Source organism: Toxoplasma gondii, chromosome Ib (assembly GCF_000006565.2).
Source record: "Toxoplasma gondii ME49 chromosome Ib, whole genome shotgun sequence".
NCBI classification, from domain to species: domain Eukaryota; phylum Apicomplexa; class Conoidasida; order Eucoccidiorida; family Sarcocystidae; genus Toxoplasma; species Toxoplasma gondii.
This window is the reverse complement of record NC_031468.1, coordinates 1-20,123: the sequence shown is the minus strand read 5'-3', so window position 1 is coordinate 20,123 and position 20,123 is coordinate 1. Positions and strand designations below refer to the sequence as shown.

Genomic DNA, 20,123 nt, shown 5'->3' with positions numbered 1-20,123 from the left:
TAACTCTGGCAACGTACAAAAGCACGCACGAGAAGTCGTTGCTGCGAATGCAAGTCGAGGAAAATCAGGGAACGAATAAACACAGGACCCGGACAGGCACTACCGCACACGGCAGAATAGCGATATCGACCGCGGAGTCGATACAAACCTGAACTGCCACAAGTGGCTCTGACGACCACGCTTCTGGCGACCAAGGGTTTCGGCGGTGTGTCCGAGTGGTTAAGGAGATGGACTAGAAATCCATTAGGCTCTGCCTGCGCAGGTTCGAATCCTGCCGCCGTCGTCTTTTTCTCAAAGCAGAAAAACTGTTTTGGGACACTGCTTTTGTTAACACCAGAAGGAAAGGAACTATATCGGTGGATGTGTCAGCAAGTGTGGCAGAAACGCGTAGAGGTTCGATGTGGTCAAACGCTACGAGTCGAAGGGCCGTTTACATCATTTGGTGGCAACCATCATTCCCCAGGACCGGTGACCCCACCGAAGGGAACCTCTTTTCTGACCTCACATTCAGTTGGAGAGTGGCTGTCTGCATCTCTATTTACCGCGTCTAACTTGACGACAGAAGCCAAATCGCTTCAGCAGGTGATGCGAGTTAAATTCCGTGTGAAGGCGTCACGATACCGCCGGCACACCATCCAGAACCCACCACCTATGGAGTCGCTTCTTCTTGGGATCCTTTGGAACAGCCAAGCTCAGTCTCTGACAATATGACATAATACCTGCAATAAAGGATGCAAAGAATGTGTCTTTTTCGGGAGAAAAATTGGACGGGTGAACCTGGCGTTAAATCAAAAACAGCCACCGCCACATGGGTTCACGGCAGAGTGGCCGACTGGTCTAGGGCGCTGCGTTAAGGCCGCAGTTCGAAAGGGCGTGGCTTTGAACCCCACTTCTGTCATTTTTGTTGCGTTGATTTTTACGTCTCAACCAATGAAACCGTTTCACCAGTCGATCCTCGAGTAAATGTTACTCCGGTCTGAGCAGTGTGTCCCAACTCCGGCTCGGGAGGACTTCCGAGCGCAAAAACATCGCTATTCCCCCGTTACCCTCCGTAGTTCCGTCACACATGATACCAGTCGGAAACGCAGACACCGCGGTTTTTGGGACTGTAGACGAACGCAAGTGTCGTCCTCGTCGGGTCTGCGAGGTACCCCGAAGTAAGTGGCGCGCAAAAGCGGGGGAATCTAACGTGTTATACTGAATGCAGATTTAAATAGTAAGGGCCGCAAGTTCTACGTATTCCCGTCCTCTCTTTGTGAAGAAAGTGGCTTCGTTGCGAACATGTGACGTTGCACCGCGCCAACATGCAGGATCTGTAGTTTCCATTAGGGCACCCAGCCCCGGTAAGTGTGTGAACGGGGACTCGCGAACGTTCACGACCTTCCCCAGATTGTGGGATTCGCATTTACCGATACCACCGGTGAAATCACGTGTGCCATCAACCGAGAAAAGCGACTGTCAATTCCTGTTACCCAAATGGTTTTACTGCTAAGCAAACGGTCTTTCACGATCTGTTAGTTCCCCAGATCAGGGCGGACCCCTCCCTGGCAGTCGTGTTTTGTCTGAGCCGTCTCCGGCAAAGCGAATCGAGACAGGCTGTGAAAGCTAACCTCGTCCAGGACCTCACATTGATCCATAAAGTAAATTCTTTGTTCCACAGCAGACATGACTAATTGAAGTCGGCTTTCTCGTTGTCTGGACCCGAGGCATGCGATGTTTTACCAAAGTCTATCGTCCTTGTTTAAGGTTCCTGTCCGCAGCCCAGGCACACAACGCGCTGCCTTTCGCCGTGTGTCGCATCAGAAACAGCGGAGTGGGAAGAGCCTTTTCTCGATGTTTTGTCACCCGCTCCTGACCCTGTTTTTCCACAGCGAAATGGATATAACGGTGTCATGGTCAGTTGCAGATGCCAGCACTCTATCCCGGGACGGGAACATGGGACGGGCTGTACAGCCGCTTCCGTTCTTGCTTTTCCTCTTGATTTTCGACCCCCTCTATTGGTAGGCGAAACACAGTTTCTGTCGCCCTGTCGCCACCAGAAAGCTTTCCACAGGAAGATGACGTGAGCTGCTCCTCGGTGTTTTTCCTTTATGAAAGCCTTGGATCCTTGGGACCCTGCATCGAGCGTTCAAGCTTCGTCCCGGTGAAATTCAGAAGGCAGACTTCCCTTACGAGTCACCACAGCTCAGCACTCCCTTACGCTCACTCTGCTGTCGTTTTGTAGGCTCGATCGCCTTAACCGGCCCGAGCCACAGGGCAGTCACCACAAAAACACCGAATGACTGTGTTTGACTGCGGCGCCAGAAGTTGTGTTGTTTAGCGGGTCTCCAATAACTGAAACGGGATATCTCGAGCATCGAGGGCAAAATTTGCTGCTTAAGCTCAAACACTGCAGCTGACCTGGTGAAGTGCCGTCGCATCTCCACCCTTCCACCCCCCACCCGGGACTGAAAACGGCACAAAGCCAGTGGGTGTTCCGCAAGCGACCTTCGTGCCGGGGCCGGGGAGGCTGGCGCTGCAAAGGGTAACGCTGTTCTCTAAAGGCGAGTGTTGTGGGTGGTCGCGAGAAAGCACAATGCATCGCGGCATCTTGCTCGTCTGGTTCTTTCTCTGTACAATTGTTGACATTTCGTGTATTTTGCTTGGAGGCTCGCAGCAGCTCTATTTTGTGCGTAGTGGAGGGAAGTGAACGGAGGACCTTCGCAGATGTGCCCTCGACACGTGTGCACCATCGGCTACTCCAGTCAGGCCGTCTCACTGCCCTACGAATTCTGATCCTTTCTGTCAGTATCTTTGTTGCTGTGATTTCTGTTGCAATTCTCTATCGAGGAGCTAATCGAGTGGCCCACCACATCGTTTGCCGCACCAGCCGTCCACTCGCACGAGTTCGCCACGTCCGCTGAATCCCCCCTGTCCGGCTGTCTGTGCAAGATCTTGCTTTTTCCACGTGCACGACAGCATCGATCCTCCACAATTTCTTCCCTCCACTCTGCCAGTTCGTCTCGGTTTTTTTGCCTTGGGTGCCTGGCGCGCGGGAACAAGGTCACATTGCTGTAGCGAGACCGTGGCATGCGGCACCAATTCGCAGCTTTCTTTTTGGCCTGGGACGCGCGTGGCCGTCTCGACTCGTGACGTTTCTTTGAGAATCTGAAAGGCAGCTATAATTCAGGCGCTCCTATTTGTTCGAATCCAAGGGGTGTGTCTTTCTTTGCGCCTCTGGCGTCCGCGCGTGTAGCGGGCACGGGGGAGTCGACACGCTGGTTTTGACCCGCGTCTCCATGTGGGCGTTATCTTTTTTGTGTTTCCGTTGTGGGTTGCGAGCGCGATAGCGACAAGCGCGTGGTGTGGCCGGTCTACGTTTGCTGAGGATACACACTGTTTTCCTCTGTGCTAAAAGACTGCGTCCGCGACATCAAAGCAGCCGTCGCTTACCCTTTGTTTTCTGCTCGTTTTCTGTCCTTTCTTACGGTTTTTCCTTCTCCTTCAGCGATTCGACATGTGCTGAGCTGCGAGCACACTCTTTCTAGTTTTGGAGGCAACCAGTCCGCTTTTGGGTCTCCTCACTCTGCTAGAATGTCTCCCCTCTTCTCCGCTGCGAATTTGCGGCCGCGTTTGCCGCCCGTCTCCTCACAAGGCGTGAGCGGATCTTCCGCAGGGTCCTTGTCTCAGTCATCTGATTTTTCTTGTCCTCCGCAGCACCCGTCCCATCCCGCATCCTTAGGTAAGCAACCCCCCCCCGCGTACTATGCGCTCTCCGCGCGAAGCCCAGTGAAGCCTCCGTCAGTTCCGAGTTTCCCCGCTTCTGGGGCGGTGCGCGTCGCTCCCGCAACCAGCTCTTCTTTCCCTAGCGAAGCAGCTTCACCCCCGTCGCGGCGGAACTCGTCTTCAGATGGGATGCAACCCAATGCGCCTGTCACGAACGGTGTCAGCTCAGGTCCTTCACAGACCCGCGTGGGTCGCGACTCGAGTCGGCGAAATGAAGCCCAAAACGGCAAAGGACCGGGGCCGCGCGTCCCACCCCTTCAGCTCCAGACGCGGGTCTCGTCATTGCCGCCTCCCTCCTCGGCTGTTCGACTGAACGCAAAAATTCATCAGCGGGAGCAAACCGAAAATGGAACCTACGTTGCAGCCGCCGCGTGGATGCGCGCCACAGAGGCCGCGCGCTTGCTTCTAGGCGAGTCCAAGGGCGGGAATTCGGGGGTTCCGACACCCGCGGCCGCTGGCCGTTCTGGCAGCCCCAAGACTCAGAGTTTCTCGCGCGCGGGGAAGCGGTCGGGTATGACACCGTTCGGGGACTTCGACGGTGCGGTTGGACCGGGAGCCAACGACGAAAAAACGATGGAGCTCGAAGCGGAGCTCAAGGAGCTCCGCGGGAAGCTGGCCGAGCAGGAGAGGCAGGCTGCGGACCGCGTGCGCGAACTGGAGAAGCGGGAGCGAGAGTTGTTCGGGAGAGTGCAGGAACTGGAGGAACAAAGTGCCCTGCAGGCTCAAGTGAGGGACGGCTTCAGCGAACTGCTCGACGCGCAGCAGCAACTCCAGCAGCTGCAGCGCGAACACCGGCAACTCCAGCAGCGCGAGCAAGAGCTTGTGGAGAAGGAGAGCGAACTGCAAAGACAGCTGGAGCAGCACCAGAGAGAACTTCAGCAACTCCATCAGGAGGTGAAGGAGCTTCAGAGACACAGAGCTGCGGAGATGCGGACGAACGGAGTGGTCGAGGCGTCGCTTCACGAGGCGGAGGAGCAGCGGGCGCAGGTTCAGCAGCTGGAGCGGAAAGTGAGGGACCTCGAGAAACTCCACAGAGACGCGACAGAGAGAGATGCAATGCGCATTCGTGCTTTGGAGGAAGAGAACAAATTGCTGAAGAGAACCAGTGGTGCTGCGGCGTCAAATCCGAGCAGCGGAGGAAGACAGCCGCTGTCCGACTCGTCCTTTCAACTCCACTCACTTCAACAGCTGCAGGCGAAGCTCCAGGGTTTGAAGCAGCGGCACCTGCAGGCTCTCGAGGCTGCGGAGTCTCAGCGACATTCAGAGGCTGTGGAGGGGAACGAGACCAAGCCGACAGATGGAGAGACTGGGGACCAGGCGAGTGCCTCCGCCGTGTTCGACGACTTCGACTTGCTGCTCCAGAAACTTGCGGCTGCGCAAGAGCCAGAAGCCAGTGGCTCAGGTGTGCATGCCCTCGGTGCTTTGTGGGGCGGGGCGTCTCGACGGCGGAGCCTAAGTCGATGCAGCAGTGCAAGTCGACTTGCGGCGCCCCCACTCCCACCTGGATCTGGAGATAACACTGCGAATGCGGCGGGAGTCGCTCTTTCCACTGTTTCTGGACATGCAGCAACCACCGGATCACTCTTCCTCCCTGGCGGCGGGAGGCTTCTTCCCCCCACTCCGTCTGCCTGCTCGTCTGTCATCTCGGATAGCGTCGCTCGCAGCAGTGTGGGCCGCCGCCTGATGAGCACGGGGGTCATTGCGGCAGCCGTCCAGCAAGTTCAACAGGCCGTAGCGAAGAGCATGGAGACCGACGCACTTGCGCGCCAGAAGGTAGCGGACCTGCGGAATTTTCACAGAAAGAGCTTCAGTGAGCTTACCACGAGGCTCGCAGGAACTGTCGCCATGGCGAATTCGCTCGCTGGCTCTCGAGGTGCCACATCGGCGACCCCCAGTCAACTGAGGTATGGAGGGGAACCGTTCGCGAAGACGACTTTGGTGGAACTGTCGAAACATGGGTATGCAGAAAAGATGTCAACAGCACGAGTATTTTGGTGATTCCCAAGTCAGTTCAGGGTTTTATCGCATGCAGCTTGTGGTCGGCAGTTGTCTGTTTGTTCCGTTGTGCCTTAGGTATCTCACGATGGTGTGGGAGTCGATGCGGTATCGGAAGTCTGGGGTATCTCGAATTTGAAGCCTTGGTTGTGTATTCCTTCCGATAGGTGTGCGTGTGTGGGTTTGCAGCGTCCCGTCAAATGCACACAAGGTGCCAGAGGCTTCTGAAATTCCCTCGTGTTCGTCGACTTCTATGACGTCGACAAGTTCAATTCTTCCGTCGGCTGTGGCGTCCGTTGCCGGTCCTTCTCCCGCCGTGCATGCTTACCCAACGGCATTAACGACCCCTGTGCACGAAAGTTCATCGGGACTCCGCTCGCAGTTCCACGCAGATGCAGGAACGCTAGGAGTTGATCAGGGGACCAGCCCGAGTTCGCTTTTAGCGTCTCCTTTCATGCAGTCACCTCCAGTCGCTGACCTCTCGTCTTCACCTGCAGGCGAAGCGAGCGCCGGGCCGCCGCGGCCTACTAGTGTGTTTAGTGTTAACGTAGATGCTGTTAATGCTGGAGACAGCGTTCCAGTAGTAGAGTCTCAGGACCGTGGCAACGGTGACTTGGCGCCGAGTGTTGTAGATTCCTCGTCTGCACATGAAAACGAGACAGTGAAGCCAGAAAATCGCAGTGAGATGGTGACTAGGGTTGCTGCGGATGGCGAGTTGGATCCAGTTTCAACAGGGGCAGGCTCATTTTCCCCCGGGGCTACGTTAGACTCAGGTAGCGCGATCGCCCCGCCTTCCGCTGCGTTTCCGTGCGCTGTGACACCACCTTGTGGGATTTCTCTACCTCCGCCCGTCAGTTGTGCTTCTCCGGCTTCTGTTCCCATGAAGCACCCTTTTGTTGCTGCGGATGGCGAGTTGGATCCAGTTTCAACAGGGGCAGACTCATTTTCTCCCGGGGCTACGTTAGACTCAGGTAGCGCGATCGCCCCGCCTTCCGCTGCGTTTCCGTGCGCTGTGACACCACCTTGTGGGATTTCTCTACCTCCGCCCGTCAGTTGTGCTTCTCCGGCTTCTGTTCCCATGAAGCGCCCTTTTGAAGTACCGCGGCAACTTGCGGGGCCTTTCTCAACCGTGTCGCGCCTGTCTGGTGCAAATGGCCAGACCAGAGAGCCAGGTCGAGATTTTTTTGGTGTAACACGTGGCGTGGTTCCCTCCGTTTCTGCTCACGCCGTCCGGTCGACGCAGGCCATTCCTGCGTTTGTGTCGCCGCCGCCGATGCGACCGGAAGTCCCCACTGGTCCGCTTATCTCCGCCGCAAGTCCTGGCGATGCTGGCGAGTGTCCAAGAGACAACGGAGAGCGGCAGGAAAACCTTCCCCCGGTCAGTGGAGTGATGGATTTGGCTAACGGGACCGATTCGGCACCGGTGGAGGTAGGCCTGGAGTCTTGGCATGCGTCGCACCACCAAGGAAAGCTTTTGAATGGCCTAGACGGTCCTTCCGGAGGCAGTGGCGATGGTTTTTCCAAAGAGGGACTCAAGCCACTTCACGCAGCTACTGTGCCTGGTGGCGGCTGCCAAATGTTGCCCCCTATGTCATCGTCTGGTGGCAAACAGCCCGACAACGTAGACTGCGGAGTGCCTTCCAGCGTGCCGTGTGCTGGGCAAGCAGAGAACGGTGGAAGTGAGCACACACCGTTGAGAATGGAGGGAAACACACGGGCGTGCTCCCAAACGGCCTTACCAGTGGCCGTTTCACCTCCGAATGGGGTACTTCACCCGCATGTGTCTCAAGCACATGGGCAGACCTTTCCCGATTCACTTCAGGACAGCAAGTGTCGAAACGGGTTTGCATCTGCGGTTCCAAAGCCTCAGCCATCACAATCACTTCCTACACTGCAGCTGTCTGTCCGACCACCAGGCCCTTTTGGGGTAGGCCCCGAGACTTTAGGCGTGACGAATAAGCAGCAGATTGGGACTGCAGATGATATTGGTGCTGAGGGGAAAGGATTTTGGGATGAGGATGATTTAGATGAGTGGAACATTGACGATGTGCCTGTTCAGCCTCGATTCGACCGCGACGGCCCCCTCCAGGTTCCTCAGCAGGCACCGTCAAGCCAATCAACAAGTAGTCAATTGCCCGTCAGCCAGCCTTCTTTAGATAGTTCGTCTGCTAGTCCACAGGCCGCTGACAGCTTCAGTATCGGTCAGATGCATTCGAAGGATTCTGAGAAAATCTGTGGCTTAGGAAGTATAGTGGCTAGATCTGGACAGGGATTGCCAGCAGGCATGTGGCAGGTCTCAACACAGCACCAACAGCCACCTGAGGGGTCTCACGAAAGTCTTGTAGTGATGCCATCGGCGCAGCAACGCCCAGCCAGTGCCGGACACCGTCCTATAGAGGATCTCTTCAGCTGAGAGACCTCTCGGCGGGAAAAGTACAAGGGGTTGCTGCTACATCGGAGTACACAGTGGAGAGGTAAAAGTCGCCTCCCGGTTCTGAGAACCCAAACTGAAGATGCGTGCAGACCAGGTAGTGACACGAAGACGTTTCGTTGTACCGTTGATCTCCGACAGCGATGGCAAGGAACCGAGTCGATAAAGATCAGTCTGCACGAAAAACACCCAGTACCAGATTTTTCGACGCTGTGTTCATCCGGTAGACGCTGCAGCAGGGCAGAGAAGCAAGTGGGTATACAGTTGCTTCGGCGATGAGCAGTCGAACCGACTGTGGCTCTGGTATGGAAATGCCGGTCATCGAAGTTCTTTTCAGTGTATTGTCCTTCGTGCGATTCATTAACGAATCAATGACGCTCGTCGAGGCATGGTTGGCACACGTTAAAATGAAAAAGGAACATTCTATGAGTTTCTGTTTGTGTACGAGGACTCGTGTCATGCGGCCATTCAGACGTGTTCCTGTGACGTGGAGCGCGAAGTCTTTTGTCTGAGATAGTTCAATCGGGTACCGTGTTTTGCAGTTGATGAACGAAAACAAGTGAATGTTTCGGCCGAGCGCGTGTGTATGACAGACAGTCTAAATGGAGATAAGGGCACTGTCCTTGAATAAAGTGTGCGATGGAGTTCACTGGTCGTGTGAGGATGGTGTTGAAGGCCAGACTTTCCCTTGCAAGCACGTATGCTATCTTTCTAAATAATCAAGGTCTGTTGTTTCCCGGGGTGGTGTAGGGAGCCGAATACTGAGTTTTCCAGCCATCAAAATGGTTACACACGAGGTACTGTTCTCACGTTCGTTCTGTCCTTTGTATAGTCTCTAGCGCAAAATGTCGATCTCAGTCGTGCAGCGGTTGTGGCGCATCAGTAAAGGCAGTTCGATCTCCCTGCTTAAATATTGGTTCGTTTGTGGAAAAATAACAAATCAAACGTACAGCTTTGAACCCCCCCTGTTAGTAGTATTGGGCGATTTGTGCAGATAGTCATGTTTACAGTGGCACAATTCAAGGGTTGCGCAAGTAGCCTTGGTCAGTATAAACACTGGAAGAGACAGTCTGTACCACGGAGTTGGCATACTGGACAGGAATGGCAAGGCAAGCGGAACCAGTAAAGCGAAATGCTACAGAGTTTGTCGCTTCTGTTGCGTCGGCGACTTGCTTTCTTGGTATCGTAGAAGTCGAAGCAATTTCTAGTTTCGGGCTCGTGTGTAGGACAAGTCGGGGTGGCGGACTAACGCCGAACGTAGAGCGTCATCCGACGTTTCCGCACACAGCTGGGGTTTGGTGGACATAACATGTTCTCTGTTGCAAGAGTGCTGTCGAGTAAATCACCTAACCGCAGGCAGGCGGTTTTGACGATGTCCAAAGGCTTCCCAATCGCGTTTCTCACGTTCTCAAAACTTCATCACTCCTCTCCCCATTGTGAGGTATAGGACTCGAACAACCTGAGCGGCGGGTTACCACTTGTCTTTTAAAAATTGATTGAAACGTAACCCCGTGTTACCATATGAGAGATGCTCCCCGCGAGACATGGCATGCAGTGCATATATAGAGTTTAGAATTTACTTGGTTTCACAGTTTACTGTACGTTATGGGACTGCCGGAAAGTGCAGGTGTCGGAAGGTGCACTGGCAAATTTCAACAGCACCGCATGACTGTCCGTGCCTCACGCACCAACCTTCTCATGCTGAAAGATGAGGCACGAAGCTCTGAGTACCTCGGAATCTCAAAAATGTCATTCAGGTTGCACCACTATGTTGGCCTTTTGGCATCGCTCTGGCATTCTTCTTGTGAGCATACACAGTTGTCAAACTAGAATACTACGCGTATCCTTCGGGTGAGCCTTTCACGGATTTAGGCAACTAGTCTGCCTCAATTCAAATTCCGTTTATCTCTAACAAATCTTGGGACAGAAGGAAGAAAGACTGAGCAGGCGTCATCACAGGTGCTGCGCTGCGTATGTGTTGCGTTTATTGTGGTATCGAGGGACAAGACAATCATGGGACAGCTGATAATCCATATAATTTCTTTCGGGTGTGATTCGCATCTGGATGCTAGGAATATAAACCCGGTTCGTAACATGCTAGTGGACCAAGAGCTTGTGAGGTCGGTTCCGAGAGTTGCATAACCGGCAGTGACTAATTACTTCATTCTCGGGAGAGACGGAGCTAACAAATGGGAGGATCTTCAGCTGAGTACCCGCAACAGGTGTGTGGCGCATGCCAGTGCCATGATCGACTAGATTCCTTCGTAGTTCGTGGTTGGAACACGTAGGAACTTAATGAATGTACTCGTTATTCTTTTCATGGGCATGCGTTAACGATACAGCAGGATAGTGCCTGTTAGAGGCAGATGGTGTGCCCGCTATCCCTGTATTTGATACAACACCAGGAGATGGCGTCATGCAATTCTCTGATTTCTCAGTGTATGTGGAAGCTCCTTTAGTTGTTGAGTCTTACACCTTCCACTTCGCCACGCGCATGGCTGTTTGGAAATGCCAGCAAACACTGTGTGTTCTAAACTGCCAGCGGCGAAACACAGCTCTGACGGCGGTTGTGTGTCTCTTCGTGTGTGTGTCACGAACACAAGTTACACAGGAAAACGCAAGAGCGGCGGCACGACAAGGTCGTTTTTGGGCGTGCTTCGGTTGTGATTCGTGGTCGCTATGGCTTTCGCCCGCGAAACAATCTCGAGTTTTTTTCGTAGCACTGTTTCGTACACACTCCGCAGTATCGCCGTCTCAATCCGAGTAGCCTTTAGAAATTTATGTGTGCTCGCTTCGAACGTGAATGTGACTTTCTGCGTAATATAATGTTGTTGCGGCTTCCAGTAGTTGTGAATAATATCTGCTAGATGGATACTGAGGCGGTGCCCACCCCTGTTGACCTTCAAGGAGAGCTGCCAAGAGATTTGGCCCTGTACAGATATACGGATTCTCGGTTGTGGGTTGATGTGCGCGTGTAGCCGCCGTTCTCCCACACTTTGCTCGCTGTATCCGTTTTCAGGCATTTTTTGTTGAGTGAACAGGGAGGAACTGAGAACACGAGTTTTCAGACGGTTCATAAACACTTCGCAAAATTCCGCAATGGAATCTCGACAATCTGGTCCAGCGGAAAAAAAGCTGGAATGTTGTGCTTTGGGGGCATTATTCGTTAAGGAATACATCGGTGCGCGGTGTTTCGCGTACCTTCTCGCATGGCGGTGTGTCCGAGTGGTTAAGGAGATGGACTCGAAATCCATTAGGCTCTGCCTGCGCAGGTTCGAATCCTGCCGCCGTCGAAGCCGTATATGAAGAGCTAGATATTCGTGCGCTAAAATAGCTGCTTACTCTGAAGCAACTGATAACGAGAAGACATTTGAAAGTCATTCATGTTCGTATGGGCCTCGTGCAACGTGACGATATCTCTTAACACTTTTACTAGGAAACCGCCACAAATGTGTTGAAGGGTGGACCGTACACTAAGAATTGCAATCACGATGAATACTGCTAACTACTAGGCTGCACTTCGAGAGGAGTAGTCTGGGTTTGCAGGTTGCTTCCAGGAGGTTTTTATTGATAAAGGTGGGCGCACAACACCTGGCAACTTCCCGACCTCGGTGTGCGTGTATCCTCTACCACCACGGCCTCCGCAAAGTCTGTTCTTTTATCGGCGGTATCAAGGCTGTTAACTTTGTGAGATTCCTTACCGCTGCCTTTTCAATGTCGCATAACGCATTCATTGTATCCATTTCGGCTATAACGACAAATATGACTGCTGGTGCCAACGTGATGCGGCGCTTGTATGTGATCGATTTTGTCATACACATTGGAGGTCAGTGGAGATTCAGGATGCAGACCCTGTTTTTCAGATAATGCGCTGTCTATCGGTCTTCAATCATCGGAGCAGAACTAATCTCGTCAAGCAAAATAAGAGTTGTCAAGACGCCTATGCCGTTTTTGGCGTGGCGCGTCGGCGGTGTGTATGGAATAGTCAGCCATGTGGCTGCATACGCGTATACCGAGTAACTACAGCAACAACCAAAAGACTCAAATGAAGTCCCTTCTACAAATGTGTGAAGTCGCGGTGCATGTGAGGAGTGCTGCAGTTGTTGTGTTTTTCAAGATCTCTGTGGAAGATGGGAGATAAAGCTTATTGTCCCCATCCTAGACCTGCCAGTATCTGCTAATTTTGAACGGGTGTATCATCAGGAGTTCAAGTCCCTTGTAGCCGCTCTGGCGACATCCCTCCGTTCAAAGCTTGTCGAATCTCTCATTGATTTTCCCGCCCTATCACATGCGACTGAGACGGGAAAATGGGAAAATTTGCAGGGCATACACAGGGCGCAGACAGAAACCTTAAGCAGATGCCATGTATGTTAGGTGGAAATAGCTATGACGACGGCAGCGACGAGTGCAGTGAACAGTGAATGGACGGACGGACACGAAACGAGGGAGCGACCGGATACATATGAGGCCCCACAATAGAGCACACTTTGCACATTGCGAGGGCAGCCTCCGTCCGTCATAGGCGACGAGACACTCAGTCGTCCCGCGGATCCAAAGGAACTGTTCCCGACTAGGCTAATTTCACGTTTGTTATGGACCTGTGAATTGCAGTCTACAGCATGGTCACTCTGTTTCAGTACTCGTCTGGCCATTCTTCAGTGATTCCTCTCTACTTCACTGTATACAGTCAAATGTCAAATCGCCACTGTCCCTTTGTCCGGCCACAACGTGGGGCAAGGGCAATCGAGCTGATTGAGCTCATAGCGGATCCTTTCATATTCATTACTGCTGCCATTTCGACATGACATGCCATGGAAACAAACTGTGAATGGAGTTTGTGGAGACCACATATAAGGCTCAGTTCATGGTTGCGTTCCCAACCAGAGGAAATTGCTGTAGCTCGGATACGCTTCTCTCGGCACACTACGATTTTACAGTTGCTCACGTCGCTATCTTCTACAGTGTTTTTTATTTGCGATGACAGCTACAGAAAAGCGAACTATAGGGGCAATGAACTCTCGATACTTTTTACAACTAAGGAGTGTACCTCAGCCGGATGAGCAGTTGTCCCTACAAACACCTGAATCGGCACACACGTCGCCATGGCAGCCGGCTAGCTCTCCAGTTGGCCCTCGTTTCAGACAGAGAATGTCCGCGTCGAGCTCTAGACAAAGTAGCTCGGGGAAATCGTTGTCTCCATGTCTGGCCACCGGAGACGGATGCCGTCGCTCCCCTGAACGATGGTATTGCCAAGTTCGGGGCAGTGACGAACGATCTGCCCTTGATGAGGCACTACAACACAAGCCACGTCGATGGTCGTCTCATCGAGAGATAATCAAAAGTGCTGATATTCAGCAAAATTTGCCATTCGTCGCACACGAAGAAACGACGACTACCAAGGACCATTGTAGCCCCGGTCTTCGTCGAAAGTAGGTATCGGTATCTCCGTATATGGTCCATCCCATACCGAAAACAGTGTAACGGAACGATATCTCTTCTAGAGGAAGTGTCCAAAGCGAAAGAGTTTTTGAGGCAAAGAAGGCAATCGGAAGACCAGCCAGCATTCTGCCAGTCTAAAAATCAGAGTTGAGGCAAAACCGTACTACCTTGCAAAAGTTGTTGCCCTCAAAGCAGTTGACTCAACGTAAGATGGCATGATCTCCACCTTGAAACTTTATTGTCGGTCGCGGTGTCATGCAGTCATCTGAACACCTCTCATCTGTAACTGTGTCATGCTTGGCGCTTTTCAGCAGGAGCACATGGGAACGACATGAAGCTGTTCTCTCACAAATCCGGCGACGTAGAGAAAATGAATGTGGTCGGTAGGTACTGGCCTGTTAGGTAACAGACTTCAGGAGGTTTTTGAAACGACAAAACTGAACGGAAACTGTCATAACGGCAATCCTATCTCCAAGGCTACGTGAGAGAATCGTGCTCGTTGCAATGGAAGTAACTACCAACATTTCGCCATATGGATCCAACATGTGGTTTGTAAGACCTGGTCTCTCTTGTCGGGAGCCATAATACAGAAATTTATTTCTGTAAAGAAGGGTGTGTCACATCTGTGTTTCCGTTGAAAACGAGCGAGCTAAATTTTTTCCACCGCGGGTTCGTGCGACAGCAACCTCGTGTTGTGGTTTTGGTGCTGCTTTGTGGAAATTCGCTCTGTGGTCTTTCTGTGCATTCGCTCAGTCCAGAAAAGAAGACCCGCTATTTTTGGCAGCCGTCTGACGACCTTCTGGGCGGAGCTGTGGCTCTTAACGATCTTCGGCAAACGGTGATTGAAAAACAGGCCCGGCGGTTGCGCGATTTGTCTGCTTGTTACCAAAAGTGCCACCATCTGTCAGAAGAAAACAATTACCTCAAGTGCAGAGAGCAAGCTCTTGTTAAGCAGCTGAAGGAAGCAGAAGAAACAAGTCGAATGGATGTGAGTGACAGGGAATTACAGCGGCGGAGTAGTGTGTCTGATCACGCTGTATATTACTGTCTTATGACACTACTAACTTCGATGTAGGGCGCCGATGTGCAGCTCTACAGTAACAACCTGTTATAAGACCCATTTCCCTTGCTTGTGAAACTTACATTGCAACTGAGAACAATATGTATTGTGCTGGGAAGTGTCGTTAACAAGAGCTTGCTAGGTTTCTGTAGCCACCAGCCATTGGTCGCCTGAGAGAAAACCACCACATGGGAGGCGGCGGCTTGGGAGCTTTCGTTATTTTGGCAAGGCAGCAGAGGATAGACTACCCAAAGTCATTCGCATTCATTTAGGCGTCATAGAGTAGAAATCAGAGGGCGCGTGTCCAATCTGTATTTCACACGAATCCAACAAGTGCCGCCTTACCACCTCGAGAGTGACAGTCAGGTGTCGGGATTCCCCAGTCCTCTTTTGTGGCAAGACATCAAAATGCACACGGACACTTATTCTAATAAACCCTCTCGTCCTGCTTGTGAATTCTTGCCGTATCAACGTTCAGAGAAATCGAAAAGTACAGAAGCTGACATCACTGAACGCTCATCTGCTTCACGACAACATGCTCCTGCACACGTCACTGGCCCTACTGATCGACAGGCAACCGACAATAGTTACTGGCCTGTATGAGACAGACATGATCTGCTGGGTGGTACCGAATCTAGCATTACTTGCTCGAGAGGGCAAGCTGCCACGTCGGATCGTGAGTCCATGGTTGCGAAGCGAAAATAGAAGAAGCTGCCAACTGCAGTTTATCCTGTACCCGTTTGGGACAAAACACAAACACCGCGAAGCCGTCGCTGGGAAAAGTCACACCGGTAGCACCCGCAGAAAAGCCTGCCCGGCTTTGCTCGTCCGGTGAGTGTAGCCTGACCTTGCTTTGCTTTTGAAAATAACCTCTGCAGCAATAGCATTTAAGATGATGCTGGGGTTATCGCATTATGACACTACCAATAATGTTTAACAGGAATTCCCGCTGACCAGCAGAATCGGCAGTGCAGATTAGGAAAGTCGTGTGTCCACTTGTTGAGTGGCGGGCCGGCCAACAAGAACGATGACATTGCCACGGGTAGAGCTCTTCAGGAGGAAACTAAAGTGTTGCGTAAAAAATGTGGCTGTATCTGCCGCAGCATACCTTTCAATCACTTCATTGGTGACGACTGTGTTTGTCTTTGCAGAATGAAGGGCAACGTAGAAGCTACTTTCTACCTATTCTTTGGCAGGCAATGTACGTCGCCGGTGACGTATCAGTTCAACGAATCTGTGGGAGGGGGTCGCGCCTTCTACCGGCACGACTTCAGCAGTTCGTGGCTTGATGATCTCGTTTATCGCGGACAAGACAGTTTCCAAGTCGGTCTTTCGCTGCTGCACTGCGGTGATAGATCGCAGTATGTTATCAGGCACCATGACAGACACTATGCAGACCTACACCCCCGGTCTCTTCGACTCTGCTGACGAGTCCGAAGGCTATTATCGAGTGTCATCTTTCTTTTGATGCACTAAAATTAAAGTGGCATGGCTCAGGACAGTTAACTGCTGGTAGACTTCCTTGTACGTGTTCGAAAAATGTGTTTTGGTGACTGCGACAAAGATGTGTCATCAACTTCTTTGTCTAGAATGAACTAACAGTGAAAAAAAATAAATATGTTGCTCTTGAATGCCCGGTGCATTCCCATCGCTTTCAGAGACAGGCTTCGTGCACATGTACGATGTGCTGCTTAAGTCACGTCGAGTCGCTGCATTGTCTACTTAGTGAGGCGTAGCAATGTTGCACGATGAAGTAACTAGAACATGTAGAATATGCCAGACGCTTAAGGAGTGTCTTGTGACAGGCTGCAACCACTGTAGAAGCTGGAGCACGATCAGAGAGCCACCTGCTGCCGAGTACATACCCTTTTTCGTGTGGTGCTGCGGACGTTCCCCGTAAGTGCGCCCGTTATTTGCAATGTTGATACAACTGAGAGGACCTATTCGGCACGATGCCTGTCACTGTAAAGCCAGGAAGAGACTACTCGTTGTGGGACTACTTTCGGTGGTCTCCAGAAGTGCAAAACACGTATGGTTGCTACACTCACGGTTTTTTCAGCGACCCCCCACATGAAACAAAGACACAATTGGCTTTTATGGTTCTTTAGGGTCTGTTTTTTTGGGTTCGTTTAGGGTCTAGGGTTTGTTTAGGGTCTTTGGGTTTTTTTAGGGTCCTTAGGTTTTTTTTACGTTTAGGGTTTAGGGTTTTAGGGTTTAGGTATTTTAGGGTTTAGGGTTTCGGGTTTTAGGGTTTAGGTATTTTATAGTTTGGGGTTTCTTTAGGTTTTAGAGTTTATAGTTGAGGGTTTCTGGATGGTTTAATGTTTCTAGTGGGCTCAGGGTTTCTGGGGTTTCTACTGTGTTGAGTAGTTCCAGGGGGTGTAGGGTTTTTACGGTCTCCAAGGGGTTTAGTGTTTCTAGGTGGTTTTTTTTTAGGGGGTTTAGGGATTTTAGGAGGTTTGGGGTTTCTAGGGGGGTTAGGGTTTCTAGGTGGTTTGGGGTTTTAAGGGGATTTAGGGTTTCCAGGGGTTTGTGGATGGGGTTTAGGGTTTAGGGCCGACACGTTATCGCGTTGACAGACGCCTGGAGTGGGACAGAGGAGCGCAGAGTTGGTCGTTGTCTTGGTACAGTTGCACCTCTTGCATTTGAGTGACATAAGCTTGATTTATACTGGAAGAGTGGGCTTGGGCCGCAGCTCATTCGGGCGGAGCTTTTGGTGGGCCGACAGGCAGGAGATTGCGAATACTGGACCTTTCGGTGTCGGATGGATTCTGACTTTGCTGTGCTGGCTGCAGTCGCATGATAGAGCGCGTGTGGTGGCGCTCAGAAGACCCTGTAGCTCAGACTGAATGAATATCGACGGCAAAGGGCCCATTGACTAGGGATCAATCCATAAGATTTACTTTCTGCCGTACGTGTTCACCACAGTTGCTGCGCAGCCTGTTTCAGTTGGGCAGGATTTGGTTCCTCTTTGCAGCATAGCTGTGGGTGCAGGCCACGTGCTCTCTGGGCAGGAAATTGTAGACCTGCTGCAGGCGAGTGAGACTATGGCTCTGCTGCTGACGTCACGTCAGAAGAAACCAGTCTCATGCACATCATACGGGTAACATGGTTCAGGTAGTTGCACGACAAGATACACACCACTCCTGTACAGCTGTCGTTCGTAGAAATGGGAAAGAAACTAGGTACAAGATACACAGTCAAAGATAGCACCATGCCTATTTCACTGGACTGCCCTGCTCATGTGAGAAGTTCCAGCAATTCTGCGTCACTGTGCTGGCCGCTCCTTATCTTCCCGTAGTCAAAACGAAGCCTGCCCCACGTGCAATGCACCACTATGTCACTGGCAAGGTGGCTTTGCTTCAACTTTAGCCTCGAAAACTTTGTCGCAAGATTTCCCTGCCCCGTGACGACAACACGATCAGAGCGGCATGAAGCCGTAAGAAACGGAATAGCCTAGCCTTCGACCCGAGACGCCAGTTTCTACAGGCCCTCTTCTGCGAGTACGGTGACGTCGGGCAGAGAGACTCTGAAGCTCATACGGGGCTGTATTCCTCCTTTCTGTTGTTACTTGAACAGCCGGGTTTGAGAGATGTTTCTCTGGTTGGTGATGAATTGGGGTTACCATTCGAAACCGGAACGGAGTAGTGTAACACGACGCATAACCCGCTTGGACACGGAAGTCGTCCATCAGCACGGCCAGAGGATGGGGTCTTCTCATGGGAGGTCGTGGGGTACGACACTTACCATATTTGGAAAATTTCGTCGTTGAAGATGCGTTCGTCCGACACAACCCCCCAGCCACAGACACGGTGACTTTGTGTATCCATTAATTCAGATCGACCGTCTAGCTTCTCACGGTTGTTCCGCTCTTGTTTTTCCTCTCACTGCACTACGTCTGTCTCCGGATGAGCACCACATACGCACAACCAATCAACTAATGCGACCTTGGTCTGTTTAGGGTTTAGGGTTTAGGGTTTAGGGTTTAGGGTTTAGGGTCTAGGGTTTAGGGTTTAGGGTTTAGGGTTTAGGGTTTAGGGTTTAGGGTTTAGGGTTTAGGGTTTAGGGTTTAGGGTTTAGGGTTTAGGGTTTAGGGTTTAGGGTTTAGGGTTTAGGGTTTAGGGTTTAGGGTTTTAGGGTTTAGGGTTTAGGGTTTAGGGTTTAGGGTTTAGGGTTTAGGGTTTAGGGTTTAGGGTTTAGGGTTTAGGGTTTAGGGTTTAGGGTTTAGGGTTTAGGGTTTAGGGTTTAGGGTTTAGGGTTTAGGGTTTAGGGTTTAGGGTTTAGGGTTTAGGGTTTAGGGTTTAGGGTTTAGGGTTTAGGGTTTGGGGTTTAGGGTTTAGGGTTTAGGGTTTAGGGTTTAGGGTTTAGGGTTTAGGGTTTAGGGTTTAGGGTTTTTTAGGGTTTAGGGTTTAGGGTTTAGGGTTTAGGGTTTAGGGTTTTTTAGGGTTTAGGGTTTAGGGTTTAGGGTTTAGGGTTTAGGGTTTTTTAGGGTTTAGGGTTTAGGGTTTAGGGTTTAGGGTTTAGGGTTTAGGGTTTAGGGTTTAGGGTTTAGGGTTTAGGGTTTAGGGTTTAGGGTTTAGGGTTTAGGGTTTAGGGTTTAGGGTTTAGGGTTTAGGGTTTAGGGTTTAGGGTTTAGGGTTTAGGGTTTAGGGTTTAGGGTTTAGGGTTTAGGGTTTAGGGTTTAGGGTTTAGGGTTTAGGGTTTAGGGTTTAGGGTTTAGGGTTTAGGGTTTAGGGTTTAGGGTTTAGGGTTTAGGGTTTAGGGTTTAGGGTTTAGGGTTTAGGGTTTAGGGTTTAGGGTTTAGGGTTTAGGGTTTAGGGTTTAGGGTTTAGGGTTTAGGGTTTAGGGTTTAGGGTTTAGGGTTTAGGGTTTAGGGTTTAGGGTTTAGGGTTTAGGGTTTAGGGTTTAGGGTTTAGGGTTTAGGGTTTAGGGTTTAGGGTTTAGGGTTTAGGGTTTAGGGTTTAGGGTTTAGGGTTTAGGGTTTAGGGTTTAGGGTTTAGGGTTTAGGGTTTAGGGTTTAGGGTTTAGGGTTTAGGGTTTAGGGTTTAGGGTTTAGGGTTTAGGGTTTAGGGTTTAGGGTTTAGGGTTTAGGGTTTAGGGTTTAGGGTTTAGGGTTTAGGGGTTTAGGGTTTAGGGTTTAGGGTTTAGGGTTTAGGGTTTAGGGGTTTAGGGTTTAGGGTTTAGGGTTTAGGGTTTAGGGTTTAGGGTTTAGGGTTTAGGGTTTAGGGTTTAGGGTTTAGGGTTTAGGGTTTAGGGTTTAGGGTTTAGGGTTTAGGGTTTAGGGTTTTAGGGTTTAGGGTTTAGGGTTTAGGGTTAGGGTTTAGGGTTTAGGGTTTAGGGTTTAGGGTTTAGGGTTTAGGGTTTAGGGTTTAGGGTTTAGGGTTTAGGGTTTAGGGTTTAGGGTTTAGGGTTTAGGGTTAGGGTTTAGGGTTT

General features: G+C 51.3%; 3 protein-coding genes and 2 non-coding genes across 5 annotated transcripts; 4 read left to right on the top strand and 1 right to left on the bottom strand.

Moving 5' to 3' along the window:
* Nucleotides 1-201: 201 nt before the first annotated feature.
* On the top strand, nucleotides 202-283 carry TGME49_207380. The gene has a single exon. It is a non-coding gene; the product is annotated as a tRNA-Ser (tRNA).
* Nucleotides 284-1,680: 1,397 nt separating this feature from the next.
* Nucleotides 1,681-11,838, top strand: TGME49_207370 (hypothetical protein). Its single transcript, XM_018779387.1, has 3 exons — nucleotides 1,681-5,669; nucleotides 5,950-6,533; nucleotides 6,732-11,838. The coding sequence occupies exons 1-3, from the start codon at nucleotides 3,574-3,576 to the stop codon at nucleotides 8,171-8,173; spliced, it is 4,122 nt and encodes a 1,373-aa protein (XP_018638518.1). The 5' UTR covers nucleotides 1,681-3,573; the 3' UTR covers nucleotides 8,174-11,838.
* TGME49_207365 lies at nucleotides 11,403-11,484 on the top strand. The gene has a single exon. It is a non-coding gene; the product is annotated as a tRNA-Ser (tRNA).
* Nucleotides 11,839-14,196: 2,358 nt separating the features above from the next.
* On the bottom strand, nucleotides 14,197-15,403 carry TGME49_207360 (hypothetical protein). Its single transcript, XM_018779386.1, has 3 exons — nucleotides 15,335-15,403; nucleotides 14,774-14,860; nucleotides 14,197-14,531 (listed from the first exon to the last, which is right to left on the bottom strand). The coding sequence occupies exons 1-3, from the start codon at nucleotides 15,374-15,376 to the stop codon at nucleotides 14,280-14,282; spliced, it is 381 nt and encodes a 126-aa protein (XP_018638519.1). The 5' UTR covers nucleotides 15,377-15,403; the 3' UTR covers nucleotides 14,197-14,279.
* A 183-nt stretch (nucleotides 15,404-15,586) lies between these two features.
* On the top strand, nucleotides 15,587-16,247 carry TGME49_207350 (hypothetical protein). Its single transcript, XM_018779385.1, has 2 exons — nucleotides 15,587-15,780; nucleotides 15,842-16,247. The coding sequence occupies exons 1-2, from the start codon at nucleotides 15,773-15,775 to the stop codon at nucleotides 16,116-16,118; spliced, it is 285 nt and encodes a 94-aa protein (XP_018638520.1). The 5' UTR covers nucleotides 15,587-15,772; the 3' UTR covers nucleotides 16,119-16,247.
* Nucleotides 16,248-20,123: the final 3,876 nt, after the last annotated feature.